The sequence below is a fragment of the Pelecanus crispus genome, chromosome 7 (assembly GCF_030463565.1).
Source record: "Pelecanus crispus isolate bPelCri1 chromosome 7, bPelCri1.pri, whole genome shotgun sequence".
NCBI lineage: Eukaryota > Metazoa > Chordata > Aves > Pelecaniformes > Pelecanidae > Pelecanus > Pelecanus crispus.
Window position 1 is genome coordinate 48,952,223 of NC_134649.1, and position 17,143 is coordinate 48,969,365.

General features: G+C 44.5%; 1 protein-coding gene across 1 annotated transcript in view; it reads left to right on the forward strand.

Moving 5' to 3' along the window:
* Positions 1-17,143, forward strand: part of CNTN4 (contactin 4) — a 119,464-nt gene that overhangs the window by 71,358 nt on the left and 30,963 nt on the right. The window contains exon 9 of the mRNA XM_075714550.1: positions 7,091-7,218. Coding sequence (XP_075570665.1) covers positions 7,091-7,218 — 128 coding nt within the window. The remainder of the gene's footprint in view (positions 1-7,090; positions 7,219-17,143) is intronic.

The following is a 17,143-nucleotide window of genomic DNA, read 5'->3' on the forward strand; positions in this document are numbered from 1 at the left end:
AATCCAACAGAGAGTATCGTCCTGCGTTTCACTCGGACTTATCCTAACGGCCGCCAGACATGGATCCAACTCATCCTGTCCTCGCTCGTGTTGCCGTCCTGACCGCAGCCCTCAGGATGCGTTCATGTCCCACGTTGGCGGCAGTGCGGATGCCATCCGTTTCACACCCATTTTCAGAAACGTCTTGGGTAACAGGACATGGGCAAAGCCCAAGCCTGGAAAGCCCTGTCCGCTTATGGGGGAATGCTGAGCATTTTTGCCCGGTATTGACGTAGGGTAGGAAGTCTCAGACGGCGTGACAAGGGACTGGGTGGGGGTTAGGATCAGGGCTCTCCCCTCACCCTCTCCTCCCCGCTCACCGGGGACCATTGAGGGTGTTGAGTGAAGCCCTGAGAAGTTGGCTTTGACCTCGGCGTATACTTTAATGGGAATTAATGTTACGAAGCAGAAAGCTCTGACCTTGCTGTTATTTATTTACGCAACGTAAAGGTTGTAGTCGCACACGAAGACAGCATCCCAGGGCCACAGAAATTATTAGCTGTGGACCATACTCCGAACCAGCCCATTCTTCAAGTGACGAGCAGGTACTCGTGAGCGGTGTCCCTGATTTTGGGGTGGGCTGTGCTCTGAGCAGTAAATCCTCCCTCTCAGCCAAACCTGTGAGTATTTCTAAATTTCGATGTGTTTTCCTGAAATAGCCTAATGGCCAATACTGCTTTTATGAGATCATTTTAATAATCCCAGTCACTGCCTCATTGCATGGGAAGCATTACTAAAAAGGTAATAAACTGCTACAAAGACATGTGATAGAAACAGAAATAATTTGATAAATAATGCAATTGCCCAGAATCATTTACATTTGCAGTAGTCTTGTGGCATGAAGCAAAGATGCTGTTAGGCTAAAAATTGCTCCAGATATTCCTGCCTGTGAACTGTGGGAAAAGGCTGAGCAAATACACCGCTGAGATTGCAGTCTGCTCTGTCTCCTGCTTTTGCTTTCTTCCTCTGCTTCCAAGACCCCAGCCCAAGCAAGGCTCCGGAGGATGGACAATAGGCCATTCATCATGTCCCCTGAAATACACTGTTTTTCACAGGTACATTTAACCTAAATCCTCTCTCAGAAGACGGATTATCTCTTAGAAGAACTCTGGCACAACAGTCTCTTTTCAATAGCCGCGTCAACCGCTGCCACAAAGGCTGTACATGAAGGGATCAATGGTAGTTTTATCTCAAATTGCACTCAGTGTGTGTTTCTTCCAGCTGACATTCATTTAAATGCTTGCTCTAAGACATCTTTTCTCCCTGTAATAGAAAAAGGATCAGACATCCTCAGCATTGTTTCCTGGGGAAGAAAAAAATTAAAATATTCTCTTGGCTAAGCACAAAATATTTTGGATGCATGTGTTTAATCAACAGTGAAAGCGAGTGTAGTTACGCTTGTATTTCGTAAATTAAAATGCTAAAATGATCAGATAAGAAACAACATACCTTATTTCATTGCAGTGCTAATAAAAAATTTTGGGGGGGGGGGGGGGAAGTCACTTTATAATTATGAGCACTTTGCTCCAAAGAAACATTGGAGCTCTAATCTGCAGTCCCGTAGTTCTGCTGCCTGCCTGCGTGCTGCGTCCCTGGGGAAGATAGCCGTTACCGTCACACACGCGACCTGCCGCGGGCGCTGCGTTTGCAGTCCGTTCATATTCCACGTTTCCATCTGCTGAACGGAAGAATAGAGGGCAAGCTGAGAAGAATATACTGAGGGATGCCTGCCGTGTCATGTCTGGTGCAGATCTTCTGTCGGTGATGTGTGTACTTTGTGAGTTAGAAAATAATTCGCAACGAAAAGGTTAGCGCGCGGACCTGCGACTTATCCCTGCAAAGGCTTTCGCCTGGCCACTGCAAGGTGCGGGTGAGGCTGAACAACCCCTGGCTCTGCAGCGCTGATGTATTCCGTTCCTGGACCCACATAGATTTTCTTTTAATTAAACAACAGAGCAAGATGTTAACAGTAGATACTCTAAGTCTGGGATTTCTAAGCAAACATTCTGTCAAAGCATGAGGTCAAACCTGAGCAGCAGGTCCTAGGCATGTTTTGGTAGATGCAAGGGATGCAGTCAGATACCCAAAGGTCAGATTTCCTTGGAGCTGGGCTGGAGGTAATTACTGATACGCAGTTTTATGATTTGCTCTGGGAGTTTTGCAGTTTTCAGTCATCGTTTATATTCCAAATAAGGGCTTGATCTCGTTTTCAGAAAGTCAGTGATAAAACTCTTAGTGATCTCAACAGGATGTATTCTATCTCTGAATGCATATGTTACTGACTGAGAAATATTTATCTGTTCCTGGGAATCCTGCCCAGCAGTGGGGAATGCTGCGGTGAGCTACATGAGTCAGATCTATTGTGCTCGATTCGGGGTTGGAGGTAACGTAACCTGCTGATGGGCGACTTAGCAGACATGGCAGAGGTATCGTGAGCTGAAGAATAAGCGCTAATAGATCGGATCAGAATGATTATGCACTGCTATTTTTCCTCATCCTGCTCCAGGTCTGCCTGAGCTCTTCCATCCATTTCCAGCAGCCGCTGGAGACACTGGGCAAGTTAGTATTGCTGTCCTGATCCAGGCAGCTGGCCGTGCTGGTGCGGCCACGACGCCGAGGTGGGTCCTTTCTAGGTAGCTTGGGTGTCTTTGAATTGCAGCAGGGCTCTGTGCAGCTGTAGCACACGCGTAGATGTTTTTCATCCGTAAAGATGCATCTTTCTCCTTCACGTACTTTTCAAGGTTCACACCAACCAAACAGAAAAACGCCTTAAGACGCTGTGTTCCTGCAGAGCTGGCAAAGGGCACGCGCAGTCATCGGGCGTGCGGCATCAACAAGAAGCTGCTGTGGAAACTCTGTGCCTGTTGGGTTTGGAAAAGGCTTCTTCAGGGTAATGCAGAGTGTTCAGCTTGCAACTTCTTATATTTGCTGCTGCAGTGGCAAAAAAGATGGGCAAGGAAGGCTAGGGAGGAATGTTCTCAGCATTTTTAAAGGTCCTTTGTCCCCAGAAGAGTTTTGATCAAAACACTGACAAGGTCAGCTCTTCCTGGGGTAGAACCCAAAGCTTCGGTTTAGGAAACAAACAATCCTTTTATCTCCTAATTTCAGATGTCTCTGCTCTCTGTGGACCTGAAATCTCCAGTTGACAACGCAGACCAACAGATTCTCTCTTACAAATGCTATGTTTAAAATAGATGACCTTTCTTTATATAAGGGTGCTAAACTATCTTATATCGTCTGTATTTTTTCAAATGGATATTTTTATCTTCTTTGGTTTTTCTCTGGTAGTAGCAGTGACTATGAGCCAGGTTATCAGTAGAGCAGTTGCATTAACCTGTATGAGAAGAGATTTACATTTTTAATTGTTGTTGCCACTGTTGTGGTTGGTAGTATCAGGGAACCCAAAATATTCAATAGCAAGTCAATAGCTCATTTTTGGGGTTTGTAGTGAGGTGTGTAGTCAGCAACCAGCACTCTGTTCTGAAGTAATACACGTTTATTGGAAATGTGGGTTATTTTTATGTCTTCCTAAGCATCTTATTAGAAAATAGTCTGGGGGTGTATTTCAGAAGAGGAAGAAAGCACAGTCAACAGCGCTTCATTTAATTTGTGTCTTGAAAGAAGTTTTTCAACCAAACTGCTAAACGTGGTTGATGAAGGGATGTTTGCTTTCAAGCCAATTAGCAGTTTGAGAGCCCTCAGTGGCCTGAAATGAGGCTCTCCTCTCGTTTAATGCGGATATGTCTGCAAAGAAAATTTGTGAATTAGCAAAATCGGTGGAAGTCCTTCCTACTTACTCAACTAACTGTAACAAATTTCAAAGTGTTAAAATAATTACTTGTTAACTTCTAACACATTGGATTCAAATTAGAGGACAGAACATTCAGTGCAGAAAAGCACCTTCAGCAAAAAAGAGCCACATAACTGTAAGGCTGCCTAATCAATGAGTCACAGTAAGGTTTTAATGGTCTGATTTATTTAAAAAAAAAAAATTCAGTTAACTTGCACAATTATTTGTCAGTTTTAATGCTGGTCATTTACAGGAGTGTGCAGGGAATTACATAGTTACCAGATGAGAATTAAACATGCCTGGAGACTCTCCGGGGAATGAGTTTGGAGAACTCCGTGCAAGTCCCACCTGCACTCTTGGCAGCGCGTTACCAGAGTTAAAGGATGCCCGTGCACTCAAATCGTAAAGGCAGCTGGCCGTGGCTTTCAGCTTAGAAATGGAAGGAAACACAGACAGCACTGGCTCCCTGAGATGTGGCAAAGCCAACAGTGGATTGACTGTCCGCATGCAAAGGCTGTCTCCAGAGCGATCCAGTCCACGTTAACGACAAATTAATTTTACATTGGGAATAAAGATGACTTAGAAGGACATGGAGCTGCTGGAGCGGGGCCGGAGGAGGCCACCAAAATGCCCCGAGGGCTGGAGCCCCTCTGCTGCGGGGCCGGGCTGGGGGAGCTGGGGGTGCTCAGCCTGGAGAGGAGGGGGCTGCGGGGAGGCCTGAGTGCGGCCTGGCAGTGCTGAGAGGGGCTGCAGGAAGGGGGGGGCAAGCTTTTTAGCAAGGCCTGTTGGGACAGGACAGGGAGTGATGGGTTTAAACTAGAGAAGAATAGATTTAGACTGGATATAAGAAAGAAATTTTTTACAATGATGGTGGTGAAGCACTGGGACGGGTTGCCCAGAGAGGCGGTGGAGGCCCTGTCCCTGGAAACATTCTATGATTCTAGAAGGGAACCAACAGCATGAGAAAGACAGAGACAGAAAAGGCGTTAGAATTTGAAATTAAAGCTGGCTTCATGAACAGATACAATTAAAATGATCTATGGAAGAGATTATCCAGTAAATAGGTTTCAACCATATGGCTAAAAATAAAACATAAATAAATAAAAAGAAAATCTCAACTGTACAGAAATCATCTAAAACATCACTTTTTTCTGGATTTCTTGGGATGGCAAAAATGCTGAGGGAGTAAGTGCAGAGTCTGGCAGGGGCAGTGCCGGAGCCGGGTGGTCCTTCTTGAGCTGGAACATATTGCTGAGCGTGTTCTGTCATTTATATTGATTTGAATTTTAATGCATGCCAAAGGCACCTTCAGCTTTCAGAAAGGCACTACTGTTTCCGAAGACCTGAAATTGATAACAGCAGTAAATAATTCCTTGGGAGCTCCCGGTGCTGCTGCTGCCCAGGCTCCTGCACTGGAGGCCAGTGTGGAGGCACAAGTCCTGTGCTCCAGTGCACATTTAATGTAATACACGCATTGATTTGTGCCAACATAGTAGTGAAGATAAGAGAGGAGTAGCTATATACTACTCTCTTCCAATTATTGAGCTGGAGCAACTGCTACAGAAGCAAATATATGGCACTGGACTCCTGCAAAAATAAATTACAGTAGCGAATGTTACTGACTGCAACAATTTGGAAACCAGTTGAGAAACTTCTATTAATATCACTGCTACTGATGTGTGAAATATAACCTCTGTCCCTGGTCTCTGCCAGCTGGCCTGCATGTTGTTGTGCTGCTGCAAGAGCAGGTCAGGGAGAGGCTAGCCAGGACGGAGATTTGGTGGCTGCTGTCGGAGCTTCTTGCACCGTTCCTCCTCCTCGCTCGGCACCATCGGTGTAAAGGCACTCGAACTGTCCCGTTCTTCGAAGCAGGTCTGTGCACGTAGACTGAGTAGCCCGTGTGTGCCCATCAAGAGAGCGCGGCATGATAAAAGGCACCCGCACCGCCTCCCTTAGGTGAGATGATGTCTCCTGAGTGTCACTGGAGACCGTGTTCAGCCCAGTGTTCATGCCTTGTCTCACGCTGGTGCTTTATTCAGCTGAAAAGAAAAGGCTCGTGCTGATTCGTGCAGTCTGTTTCTTAAAGCCTTCTCAGGTGGGAAGTGCCATCTGAGCACTTCTGCAATGGGGCAAGTATTGTTTGCTAAGTTTCTTTCCTCCTAATTTCTCAATCCGGTAGTGCAGAGCTTGGTTGGTGTTAAGGGTGCAGGAAGGCTTCTTCATTTTCTTTCAAATTAGTTAAATTGAGAAATAGTTGAGCAGGAGAAGGCCGGAATTAATACAAGATTTTCAATGCAGGTCTGAAAGTGGCTGAAGGGGAGCGAGCAAGTGCTGCAAGACATGATACTGAGCAGACAACCAACTATTTTGCTAAAAGAGCCGATATTAGGCTGGTGGAAAGGTTCTTCTGGAGTCTCGTTAGATTATGCGAGGGCCCACGCAGGGCACAAGTCATTCATGTTTTGATGGGATTTACTGGGCAGGATGAGGTTGTCTGTTTTCATTGACTTAGAGCAGGGCAGAAGAAAAGGGAACAGGAGACAAAGTGAGAACAAGGCAAGCCCCAAGTTCAAGAGGAGGGTCGGGGGTCACCCCAGGAATTAACGTGCCAACCCCGCCTGCCTCCCACCATCCAAGAGACGTGTACTGCTGCAGATAACAACGCTGGTTTGACGGGTAGTACGTATGTGAGGAGGGCATGGGAATGAAATAGGATATATATTTTTTTTTTTTTTAACCTGCAAGTACAACTGCAGATAAGCCCCGCAGGCTGCGTTACACTGCAGGCAGAGAGGTGGAGAGCGTGGAGGGAAAGCTTGGCAGCGTGGTACCCTTGCTGAAAAGCCATCAGCATTCTTGAAAAAAAGCAGCAATGAAACACCTGCTTCATTGCATCTGTTCAGCAGAAGCTTTTACATTGTTAAGCAGCAAGCGTGGAGATTTTTAGATGTAGCCTGTGTACCACATGTTGCAAGGGTTGTCATGGTGAGTGCTGAATATCAAAGTACAGACACATGTAAAACCTACATAAGCTGCCGGTGTGTAAATTAAAGTTGCCCTCAAGTAAAGATACAGAAAACCCATGTAAATGATGCATTTAGTATTTATGAATTGCGTCCTGAGAGATTTCCGTCAGCTAAACTCCCTCTGTAACGGGCAGCGGACTGTCTGTTGTTCAAACCATCAATAATTAATGCAGACTCGAAACAGTTTTATGTTAACTTAAAAAATATGTAACTTTTGTGTCTGCTGTCTTTCCAGAATCACTGTTTTGGACGACGGGAGCCTCCGAATTGTCAACGTCACCAAATCCGATGCGGGAAGTTACACCTGCGTGGCCACAAACCACTTTGGGACAGCAAGCAGCACAGGCAGCTTGGTTGTGAAAGGTAAATGCAGTTTTTATTGCACATGACTGATGCTTCATTTTAGCACCTAAGAGCATTCCAAGCAGCCCCATGCATGCTGCACCTTTCCCCTTTGATGCTGATGCAGGTGGAGCCTGGGGGGATTAAAGTGTCTCTTGCATCTCAGAAAGTGGCTGAGCCTCGTGGGTCGGAGACAACGTTAACAGCAAGAAGGTGCCTGTGGTCGCGCTGACTGATGGTGCTTACAGCAAGTTAATGCATTTGTTTTCACACGTAGTTCAAAATTATAGTGCGAATGATATGGGAATTGTAATACAAAGCTAGGTCCCTGGTCTGTATCGTTGTACAACTTGTTTCCAGCAACGGCCAGTAATCATGCTTGAGAAATGTTTGCTGTCGCTGCAGCCAGCTGTGTCCTAAGATTCAGTTTTGCAAAGGACGTGCGTAAAGCCGTGGCGTACCTGTGAAGAAGCGTTGCCCTCAGCATGCTGAGAGGAGGTGGTGTCCTTTAAAAACATGCCTTATCTAGTTCAACTTCATTTATTCTTGTTATTCCTAAACTTCTGTTACCTTTTTAAAAACCTTCTGAACTCTTTAGGACATCTTGTCTTGTTGCAGAATGATGCAAGAGTCTCACCCTTACAATTCAATGTCATAATTTTTGAAAAGATGCACAAACTCTGATTTAATTTCATTATTTCTTATCCACGGCCGAATTTCCGCATTTCAGGAATTCAAAGTGTTTATTCATGTGCGTTCAGAATTTTTCCGTCAAATATTTTTTTCAAAAGCAAAAGCTATAATGTTTGACAGAAAAATTTAAAGTAATAATTTGATAAATAATGAGACGAATGTCTTTAATAATTTTGGCCTGCTTATGAGTAGCCCGATGTCTGATGAGTTGTTATAGGCAATGAAATTTATGGGTTATTACACTTATAATCACTCTCCATCTCCTTCTTATTTGGGGAAAAACCTATACTGGATAACAAATCAGGAAAGATTGATTACAAAGCCGTAAATCAATCACAAAGCTCTAACGCTGTCAGTTTTAATTGTCCCATATATGACATTGATGGATAGTATTCAGTTAGGGGCTCTCCTCATCAGTTATTTTTACGGTATATAGGGAATACTTTAAAATGTTTCAATGCAAGTTTTAATCCGTGGTTTTTATAGCACATTTCAGCAAGTAATCTCAGGACCAGGCAAGTGCTGAGAAAGCTGGCGAGCCCCTGCTGCAGTCACAAACTGCGGGTGACGGTGGTGCAGCAGCAGGTTTTGCTCAGAGCAAGATGTTTGCCTCTGCCTTAGCTATCCCGTGAGGTACTCGGAGTTAGATGGGATGTTCCTGGGGTTGTGCTTCACCGCACTTGGTCCTTCTGCTTCCCTCACGCCAAGGGGCTGGCGGTGCAGCCCCAGGGTGAGGGCTGTGTTGTCCCCTCGTACCTTCTACAGGTGTTTATTGTAAGAGGAACGCTGTAGCGTATTGACAGCAAGAGTTCTTCAGGTTCGGACTTGATTTGAACAGCTTGTATGGCATTTGCCCACATCCACGTCGGTCCCTGCAAACAAAAATAGAGGCAAGTGAAGAGCAGTATTGGATCTGTGTACGAGCTGACGCTGCCTTTGCTTAATCTGCGTTGTCCTGAGGAGGCACCCACAGCACACAGCTAAGAAAGCAATGCTCGGGGAAAGCGAAAAGACCTGGTCTATTATTAAAAGGGTCGATCGGCTCCTGTCTGCCCCAGAGCAAAACTGGAGAGCAGAATGGTGAATGCAGCCCAAACATCCTTCCCTGGACTCCACAGGGACCACGGGAGGGTGGTGCCTGCTCACGGCAGGAGGCACCAGATTTCATCTCCAGGCTGGGCACAGCGGAGGGTCATCCTGATTTTCAGAGTGCTGCAAGGCATCGAGGGGGTTGAATCGGGGTCTGCCGTTCAGGGACCACTTGCACCGCTGTAAAAAAGCCAATCGTTGAAAACAGGACTGTGTTCCCTTTCTGTTATTGAAGAGTCACGCTTCTGTAATTCATGGCTTATCCTTGCTTCCTCGCAGTACCCAAGGAATAGCCCCTAACTCCGAGCACAATACTCAGCAGCTATTGTACCTGATCTTTGGGTTCACGTGGTTTACAAATCACTTTTCATTGTGGTAAGGTTATAAAGGATTAGCAAGTACTTTTTTCTCCCTCAGCGCTCCGTTTTAACTCGATTCCATTAGCATTAATGGGAGCGACACATGTGCATGAAGCAGAGAATAAACTCTTAAGCCCAAGATGTGGATATTAACAGCAAACTGAGAAATGCAATTTCAAAGTCTACCCCATAAAAAGTATAGGAGAGCAGAAACTATTCTGAACTCCAAATGAACTGTGTAAAATACTGTATTTTATAGTGAAATGCTTGAGTTTCTCTGCCCTAAGTAAAACACCAGCAGGTTTTGAAGGAAATATGACTGAATACCTTATTTTAACTCAGTTTTGCGGTGTACAAAAAGACTAATTTATCAGCTGATGAGTTTTTTGACCTTAAGATATGCTTATATTCTTTTCTAACTCATTTTATGTCATTGAGTAAAAAACTGTGAAGGTCAAAAGACATTTTTTCTAACCTTCCTGTGTTCTTCCATTAATATTGCAGGTTCTCTCTTTTTTTTTTTTCTTTTTTTTTTTTTTTAATTTTCTTTCTCTCTCAGGGAGAGATGCCGACAGTGTCAAAGACAGCGTAGACAGGGTGGGAGGAGGAGGAGAATATCTGTTACACCAGAACCAAGGAACTTAAAATAAATCTCTGGCAAACAACCAGAGAGAGATGAATAAATATTCATATTATGCATGAGTAGACAGCTTAAAAAATATGAAATTCTGACGGGTGCCCATAGGGCTGTGTATTAACATGCTGTTGTCAAAGCTGGTGAACCTCGGTGGTTTTCCGAACCAGTGAGATTGTGGTTTGGGTTTGTTCTGTTGGTTGGTGCTGAATGAGAACCGCGATGGCCTCCGACCCTGAAATCTTGCAAACGTGCATGTACGGTTTGACCTTTAAATTAAAAAGCAGGCCTGAATTTGTAAGGGTAGAGAAGAATCCCGCAGACAGCGTTCAGAGCTGTGTAAAATATGGCATGTGTTTACATGTAGTATATAAATATTAATTTCCCATCTTTCCATTTTTTCCTGTACTTGAGGCTAAATGTTCAATTATTCCAACACACAGAAAGACTATAGACTTTCTCGGTACCGGGGGATTAAATGACAAATAGTGTAAACAGGCGTAGACTGTACAATACGAGGTTTTTTTGTATTTAATGCAGTGATACAAATTGGCTAATATAGCAGCAGCTCTGAAATAGGAAACCAATTTCAAGACGTTGTAATAAAAGCTCTGAATATGGGAAGTGCAAGGAGAGGCTCCTGGTGCCAACGTCCCGGCTTGTGCAACGACCAAGACCCAAATGAAGTTTCTCTGGCCAGCGTTAGGTATGGAAGAAGCAGCACAAACAAGCGAATGACAGGAACGCAGGTGACAATACGTTATCGCCACCGTTTCTTTCACAGGAGGAGAAAACCTTTGTCGTGCAGCTTGTTTCCCAGCAGATAGACTAAATATCTTGATGAGCCTTTGCTTTCGTGACGTTGGAGGAGAGTGGATGGCGGCCCCCACCATAGACACGCGTGGCTGCTTCTTGAACGTCCGCTTGCCTTTTGGCTGTGTTCTGAGCTGTAAATCTATCTATCTAAATATATATATTGATACAAATTTTTCTATAAATTTATATATAAATCTATCTATAAATCTAATCATTCAGCTTGACTCCGCAGCCTGTAGCTTCTGGGCAGACCCCCCCCTGCAGCCCTGCGCCCAGCTCGGGGCCCTCAGCACCAGCAGGACATGGAGCTGCTGGAGCGGGGCCGGAGGAGGCCACCAAAATGCCCCGAGGGCTGGAGCCCCTCTGCTGCGGGGCCAGGCTGGGGGAGCTGGGGGTGCTCAGCCTGGAGAGGAGGGGGCTGCGGGGAGGCCTGAGTGCGGCCTGGCAGTGCTGAGAGGGGCTGCAGGAAGGGGGGGCAAGCTTTTAGCAAGGCCTGTTGGGACAGGACAGGGAGTGATGGGTTTAAACTAGAGAAGAATGGATTTAGACTGGATGTAAGGAAGAAATTGTTTACAGTGAGGGTGGTGAAGCTCTGGAAGGGGTTGCCCAGAGAGGCGGTGGAGGCCCCATCCCTGGAACCATCCCAGGCCAGGCTGGCCGGGGCTCTGAGCACCCTGCTCTGGTTAAAGCTGTCCCTGTCGCTGCAGGGGCTGGGCTGGGCGAGCTCTGAAGGGCCCTTCCAGCCCAAAGCACTCCATGATTCCATGATTCTATGATTCACAGTGCGGTCCTGTGTCGCTTGCAGGTAGGCAGTAGCGATGTGCCGCGCTCCGGCAGGCGAGCGGTCACGGAGGGGAGCAGGGCCGCTGTGGGTGTGGAGCTGGCCACGGAGGAGCGGTGGCAGGGATTGTCCCGCCGCGGAGATGCTCGCAGGTTTCAAAGCGCTCCAGCCTGCCAGAAACAGCTCTTCGTACCATTTATTATCCAGTTGTCTTTGATTGCCGACCAGGATGAGCCAGGCCTTTCCAGTCCCCTTATCTCTGCGGTTTAACAGGCAGAAGCAGCACGGGAATGCTTGGTAGAGTCTGCACATTTCTGTTCTTGTCGGGAAGTATAGCAATTCCGGTCACGTTGTTGCATCTCTGACAAGGGCAAGTTCCGATGACTTTATTTGCCTGTTTCATTATGATGCACCTTTAACATTTTCCTGCTGCCATTAAGCTCGTCTCGTTTGGACTGTCATGGGAGGGCTCAAGGCAGTAAAAGCAAGAGGGCTTTTGTTAGCTGGTATCCATATCACTTTAGCAGAAAAAGAATACAAAGATAATGTCAGTAGGTTATTTTTTCCTCACGCTTGAATAGACTGATAGTCTTAATTTTGTCCAGCACAGTGATCCAAATTATTTTCTATAAAATTGCATATTTTCCATTCCAAGCCTATTCCTTTGTGTGAGCATTGAATTGGTGTATTGCACTTAAAATTGAAACGATTGATTAAATACTGTAAATTCTGGCCCATTATCGAGTAACTTTTCAGAGACTTCAGATGTTACTGCCTTTAAACCTGCAATTCTTACTGTGTTATTCAAGTTCTCTACAAGTAGCTGGGCTCATAGTTCTGTTGCAGTGGTGGGCTGAGCAGCATGGACACAGTGTTCGCGCTGTAAAAACAGCATCGGTGGGACACCATGGTCTTCCTGGCCCGTCTGGCCGTCCGTGGTTTTCTCCGTTTCGGCATCACTTGGTCAGTATTGAACTACATTCTTCGGAAAATGTGTTGTGCTTGCCTTGCATCCCTGAGGCTAGAGTGGATTTATACTATGTGGATTCTTCTAGTAGATAAGGAATAACCATTTTTTCGTCTTCAGAGATTATGAATATTATGCTGCCCATAAAGAACTGAAAAGAGTGAGTTCTCCAGCTCCACAGGTATGCGCCAGTGGAGAGGCATCGCTCTCCAGTGACTGACCATCTGTCCGCTATTGCATGTTCCAGAAGTTTTGGGTTGAACGTGGCTGATAATTCAGGGTTTCTTCAAGTCATTTGTGGCTTAATTTCCACATCATACGGTAAGCTGGTATGTGCTAACGAGCACACATGCAATCAAACAGAATTGCTTACGCCTCCTTTTCTGTTTGTGCATAATGTTCTTTGGCTGGGCTGAGGTGACTTTGATACCTTCGTACCCATTGGCCTCCTGAAGCTGAACGGCGCAGAGGCTGGTCACAGCTGCGTGTGCACCAGCAGCGCTCATCAGGAAACACCGGCTATTGACTTTCACAGGAGTCGAGTTCCAGTTATTTGTAGTTCTTTTTACCTTTGAAGGACATCATCATTAACCCCCCCCATAATTGTGTTGGACAACTTAGTATAATGCCTTCAGTTTGATTTTTTTTTTTTTTCAAATGTATTATTTGTTTATGAACTCAAGGGTCCAGGCAGACTTAAATTAATCCCATGTTTATGTTATAGTAGTCTGAAGAATAAAACTCAGAAAATAGATCAAAATTAGATGGGGAATCATATGGTCTGAATGATCTCCCTCATAGGTTTTCAGAGAATTATTTTATTCTTTTGGAAATGTTTACACATTACCGTGATGCGGATTTTTTTTTGTTGGATATTCATAGGTAAACTCAATCCAGAGTGAATATCCAGAGTGTTACCATACAAGTTTTAGATCACAGGTGTGTGTTCCTTACAAAATTATTTCCGTCCTTAGGATGGTGTGTGTGTCTATTTATATCTTGCTTAATACTTAAAAATAATTTATTTCCATTATCACAGGCACTGATTCTGCATGACAGAGCTAGTATTGCTGATCGTGTTCTTTAGCATCTGCTTTGGCTTCAGTGCCAGCCTTAAATCTAATGCGACAGCCGGTCGCACAACTGAGATCAGCAAATGTTGGACTTGCCTGCAGCTGAGCTAGATCTCCAATAGTGCCATTACTGACTCCATCAATAAAAAAAGGTGGTGTTTAATAAACCTGATTTTCTCTTAGTCAAAAATACAGATAGCTTTTTTGAAATATATCTGCTGACCTCTGCGGAGGTGTTGGGTGCATTAACAAAGCGTCTCTCCTTGTTAGGGTGTACTCGGAATGGATCTGGCTGCAGAGGGACTGTGCAAGGGTTTTACTTTGCAGTTGTACAAAATGCTAACCTTCCAGCAAGGAGTGTGTGTATTTTCGTGAGTGTCCTTTTTTTTGATTGCTTGTTTTAATCAGTGAATACAAATAACTCCAGCGCCATGAATTTTACCAGCTGTGTCGTGGCTACTTCTGAGCAACTGGGATATCAATTGCTTGGGGTGGGGGTTTAACTTTTTTCCCAAGAGGGAGAGTAAGCCATACATTAAGATGTTGGGATTTTTTTACATTAACCAGGGGAAAAACACATCAGCTACTTAAGTCTGTTGACCCATTTAAGCACAGTCCACATTACCAGAAACCCTCTCTATACCTCCCTGATTTGTCCCCCGTCAGCTACGTTGCTGCTTCTGTGCTTGTATGGAAAGCTGTCCCAGAAAGCTATTGCAGGCATTTTCCATACCATCCGTCTGTATGTCGTGGGTTTAGTGGTTAGTCATTTTAAAACACGAATAGCCCCTCCGTCACTCTTCTGAGGTCTGTCTTGCTCCAGCAGTGTTTAAGGTCATGCAAGGTCTTTATTTTTCTTTCCTCATGGTTCAACTCAATCTAATTGAAATTCATGTTGGTTATGCCTCAGCCTTTAAGAAAGGAGCTGGTTAAATGACACCTGGTGTAGAAAGCACGAAATACAATTTAAAAAAGAGAGGCAGAGTTTAAAGTAATAATCCCAGAGCAGCACTTTAGGGCTGTCCATATTTTATGGGCTTTTTATAATCATGCTGGATGGCACACGAGGTTTGTGTTCAGCTGGTATCAAAGCCAAGATTTTCTACACTGACTAAAGACTCAGAACTCTGAAAAAGTCAAAAGAAGTTTTATTATTGTTAAAGGTTTTTTTAGTAGTTGCTGGTGACAGTTTTTATATGTAGTCCAGACATGAATGAGTATTCCTTATCAGGCTTAACACATTGTTTTAAAAAATTTCAGGGAGAAAAAGTCAATTTAGAGTACAAACTGTTGCTCTCCAGAATCTCTAAATCAGGGTCTTATAGGCAAAAAAGGATGTAAGCACTGATTTATGCATGAGTACATGTTGCTGTGTTCTCATGTTTAGGAAATAAAACTTATTTCTAAGTTTGAAAATCCTTCTTGACGTGTAACTCGCAACCAGTAGCAAATGCTTGATTTTAACAATTGACAATGAAGGCAATAATCTTTGGCCGTAAAATTGCAAAGGAATATGTTCACCTCCAATTGCACTATTTCTGCCGACACCAATTATTTCTAGGACACAATTAAGGATCTTTTGCTAGGTTTAAGTAAAATTATGACCCAAAGCAGTACATGAAAGGCCCAATTATAAATGAGTGCGCTGTGCATCCACCACACCTACTCCTCCCTCCCCTCAACTGTGGTCGCCCCAGCGCTCCAGGCTGCGTTTTGCTGGATCTCCTTAACCAACCCTGGGTGGAAAGACTTCCAAGTAGAAGCCGGTTAGGGGGCTGGTATCCAGTAGATACCTCAGGCTCCTTACAGCTTTTGAGGAGCTCTTTTCCATATGGCACTTCAAACACAGGGTTTAATTGAGTATGTTATACTTTCAGGCAACCTACATGTTTATTGCCAGCTGCAAACCACAGTCAAGATTGTTACACGATGCCTATCCAAATTGCCTTCTGCAGCTGTAAGGAGCTCACCTCTGTGTTTCAGAGCTGGCGGGTCCATCTCCTCTGCACGGTTACACCTGGGTCTGGTAAACATTTGGTTTTTCTCCCAGCTCCGTTCAGGTGAGAACCTGAGGTCATCAGAAAAATCATGTCCCCCCGCAAAGCACCCCAGGAGAGATGAAACAGTTGTGTATCATGTCAGCATTTCCATTTTTCTGACAGCTAATCGAAGCAAAAAGGTCGTAATTATTCTGAGATTCCAGAAGTTGCAAAATGAGAAGCAGATGCCTCATCTGCCATCGAGCCTTCCCCAAAGCCACCCCTCCTCGGGTCTGCCTCAGACGCGCCTTTTGCTTTTGATTTCCTTAATGTGAACTTGTCAAAGATGACAGCCATGAACTGTTAGCTGCGTTGTGCCGGGGAGGGTCGGTGACCTTGCCAGGACACCGATGACAATCATAGCAAGCGTCAGGGACCAGCCCGCAGCTGGGCATTTCCATCAGCCCCTTTGGGGACGTGTCGTAAGCCAAGTTTGTGGTCAAACTGTTGAGTCAGACTTAACTCACAACAAGTCGTGAATGAACAGCGCTGCAAGAGCTGTCGGTTTCTTATTTGGGAGAGAAAAAAATCAGGTCAGCTGCTAAGGACAAAAAGAGTAAATGGCAAAGAAACATGTAAATGAAATAAGCTGTAAAATACCAGTGGCTTGCTCTTAGGGCTAGTTGAATGAAGTAAGTTAGGGTTTTTTTCATGTAAACACTTACTGATCATTACAAATAAAACTTGTAAACATAATACAACTGTTAGGCTTCATTAAATTTGCAGCAGACAATTAATTTTTTTTCAGGCAATTCAAAGGGTCTTCTGTAGTACTGATTCAGTTTAATTGAACATATTACCACAAGCAGACAATAAGAAATATATTGAAGTTATCCATCTGGCTTGCACTGAAAACCTCGTGCATTTCGTTTTCTGTGGCTGTCACAGGCCTTACTAATTGCCTCATTTTGGCTGTTTTACAATCAGTGTGATTTAGCCATTAACATGATAAAAGTTGTCTTGGTGAAGAGCTTGATATTAAAAAGCATAGATCTCCAGCCTATCTCTCTTGCCAATTTTGGACTTATCTCTAGCGTTATTAGAGTTATATTTTTAAAAGCAGAAATACAAATATATTGACTCTTACGGAGCAGCTTCTCCAGGTACTTTGCCTATCTGATTCTGTAGAGAGTGCCAGCTGGTGTGAAATATTTGCTCTGGATGATGGTAAATGCAGCAGATTCTTCCCCCCACCTCCCTCCCCACCACTTTCTCCTTTCTCCTCTGTGTCCCTCCAACCCCCAGCCAACCTTCAGGCACGTCAGGGCTCTTAAAACTGGTAACTGCACAGGGTAAATAGGGAAGTCAAGAGCAAGTGGGTGATGCTTATGAATAGACCTGATTCAGCACATAATGTGAAAAAAGCCCCTTTTTTTAGAAAAGTTCAACCATTATGTCTGTGTACCTTGTGGAGGAAAAAAAAATCATATTTTTGTTCTGTATTTTTATCTTAAACCCACAATGTATTGCAGGGTCAGCATTATTGCAACCTCTC